We start from the raw sequence: 2900 nt of genomic DNA on the forward strand, positions 1-2900 counted from the left end.
TAGTATAATTTTTTTTTTTTTTTTTAAGCATGCACCTAGTATAACTTGTCATTTAGCAAATCACATAGCGAAATTATCATAATCTCATACCCATCATGTGTAAATTTGGATCCCCCTTTAGAGGAACACAACTGTAATTTTTTTTTTTTTGTCTTACAATATTACTAATAAAAATCAACTTAAGATCTCATTTTCCCTAATCAAATCCCTCACCACTAAGCTCAGTAAGACTTCATGTGAATTTTAATTTGTTACTATTTATTTTATTTTATTTTAAGAAATTTTGTTCCTATTTGTTATTTTGCTACTATTGCAGTATTGCATAACAATGTGAGACAAAAATTAAGTAAAAATAAAAAAGGCTCTTGATCCCGAAAATAACATCTTTAATAAAGTTGAACCCAAAAATGGAGAATGCAGGAATAAAAGGAGAGACAATCATGATTAAAACAAAATTAAAAAACAATATACTAATCAATCAGAATCAGAATCAGAATCCATAAAGCAATTTTAAAATCCTTTCGAATATGCACCTATGAACAAGAATCAATGTTCTTTAACACCAATATTCCAACTAATGAAAAAAATTACTGTAAAACCAAAAATCCCACCCTTAGCAGGCCACCACTATGTTTCAAAACAAAGAAATAAAATGAATGAATGACTTTTTCTTTTTTAAGACTAATATGAACGAATGACTTTACATGCAATATATTTCACCCGCCCTCGCCGTCCGTCAATTCCGGCCGTCACCAACCGCTCCCGTCACCTACAATGGCAAAGCTGATCTGTCAGACACATAAGAACCACCATTGGAATAGCCATGCTCAGAAACCACACCAGGTACCCCTGAACCATTGTAACCAAACTGGTTCTGGTTCACAATTTGCGTATAGGCAAAATAAACCGGTTGACCGTGTGGTCCAGTTACCGGCCTCAGTGCTTGATACAATCCTGAAGATGTTTGAATCAGATAAACCGGAGCCGGTTCATTTGTATACCCCATTGAGTAACCACCAGGAGACAGAGACACGTTATGATGCCTTACAGGAGAAAACATTGACTGAACCGGTACCGGTTCAGGAATCTGAACCTGAAACGAACCGGGTTGGATTTGAATTTGATCCAGAGTCTGAGTCGGACTCTGAACAGGTTCAGGTTCATTCGCAACTAACGGAATCACTTTTTCCGCGTTTTCTTCAGTGTGACAGTCAAAAACACCGTTAATTCCGCCGTTTTCTCCGTCAACTTTCACTTCTTGTTCAATATTCACAAACTCCATTCTCTCAAGTTCCTGAATCTCAGTTTCTTTAACCGTTTCGGGCCCACATTCAGTTTCCATAGCCGGAAAATCCGGAACAGTTACCGGAAATTCCGCTTGCTTCGCCGACGGAGTATCAGAATACGGTTTATCTAAACCAAAGAGATAATCTGGATTCAACGTCGGAGGCGGCGGAGGAGATTCTTCCAACGGCGGAACATTAGCGGAATTGAGCGCGTCGATGAACCATTGTCCTTCCGATTTGGAATCTTCCACCGCAGCGAGAATAACAGCGGAAACAGAAGAATCAGCAGACGCATCTTCGTCGTCCTTGTTGTTGATGACAGGTGCAGGGAAGAGGAAGAGTCTCAACCTAGCAGGTTTAGGAGAAACGCGACCCAACCGATCGTACTCGATCATCATGTGATCGAGATCTTCCTCGTTGCAAACGGAGATCAGAGCATCGAGATCTTCACCAGGGAGTTGATACTTGAAACAAACATCACAATTCGCCATTGTTGAGAGCTTACCGACGAGTGTGGTTAATTTGACGGAACGATCAACGGTGAGGATTTTGGTGTCGCCGCCGATGTACGTAAAGTGATGATCGTGTAGCCTAGGTTGAATTTTTCCACCGTAGCTACACATTAGCTTGACTCTGTTGGAATTGGAAGGTGGTGGTTGTGGTGGATGTTCATCGAATGGTGAACGGTGATCGTTGTTTTCGAGCAATTCGCGAGAGTTAGGGGATGAATCAGGGGAATTGGGATGAGAAGTGAGGGATTGATGCTCCATTGATGATTGAGAATTAGGGTTTTTTGGGGGGAAAATTTGGGAATTAGGTTTGGGAAGACGAAATTGGGACGCGATTGATGAATTTGGAAGAGTTTCGAGAGAGTAAGAAGAAGTGAGTGTGGATTACAGAGAGGATTGAGAAAAACGGCGTGAAGCGAAAAGAAGAGTGTTGTGGCTTTATTTATTGTAGATGAAAATGTGGGGCCCGCTTATCTTTTTTCATCTTTTTGGTTTTGGATTTTAATACGGCTTAATTAGTAAGATGGTCCCTTAAATATATTTTTGGTTTCACATTGGTCCCTTAAAGAAAAAACTGACCGAATAGGTCCCTTAAAAATAAGGGTCTGAATAGGTCCCTTAAAGACATCTCCGTTAATCACTTTGGTCCCTTAAAGATATCTCCGTTAATCAGTTTGGTCCTCGAAAAAATGGACGGAAAGGACCAAACTGATTAACGAAAATGTGACCTATTCGAACCTTTTTTTCTTTAAGGGACCTATTCGGACCTTTTTTTTTTTAAGGGATAAATGTGAAACCAAAAATATCTTTAAGAGACTATTTTACTAATTAAGCCTTAGTTAATAGTAGTATTTTATAAGTTTGTTACTCGACTTTGCATAAAAAAAAAGTTTGTTACTAGACTTATGAGAGAAGTTTATTTTAGTGAAAATTATCAAAAAAGTTTATTTCAATGAAAAATAAAGATAAATAAGATAAGATGTTATTTTTGAATAGATGAAATGACAAAGTTATTGAAAACTCACACACATAGAGTAGATGATCGAGATTTGAGCCATCTATCATAACGTCCGACACTAGCAATTAGTTTTAAAGTGTTTTTTAC

At 38.2% G+C, this 2900-nt stretch overlaps 1 protein-coding gene across 1 annotated transcript; it reads right to left on the reverse strand.

Annotated features, from left to right (window-relative positions):
* Positions 1 to 500: 500 nt before the first annotated feature.
* LOC123920161 lies at positions 501 to 2206 on the reverse strand. The gene has a single exon (XM_045972350.1). The coding sequence runs from the start codon at positions 2054 to 2056 to the stop codon at positions 770 to 772; it is 1287 nt and encodes a 428-aa protein (XP_045828306.1). The 5' UTR covers positions 2057 to 2206; the 3' UTR covers positions 501 to 769.
* Between the last annotated feature and the right edge of the window lie 694 nt (positions 2207 to 2900).

This window comes from Trifolium pratense, linkage group LG4, assembly GCF_020283565.1.
Source record: "Trifolium pratense cultivar HEN17-A07 linkage group LG4, ARS_RC_1.1, whole genome shotgun sequence".
NCBI lineage: Eukaryota > Viridiplantae > Streptophyta > Magnoliopsida > Fabales > Fabaceae > Trifolium > Trifolium pratense.

Excerpts from the sequence above, each read along its gene's own strand:
- LOC123920161 (XM_045972350.1), bottom strand. The coding sequence starts at position 2,056 with ATGGAGCATCAATCCCTCACTTCTCATCCCAATTCCCCTGATTCATCC.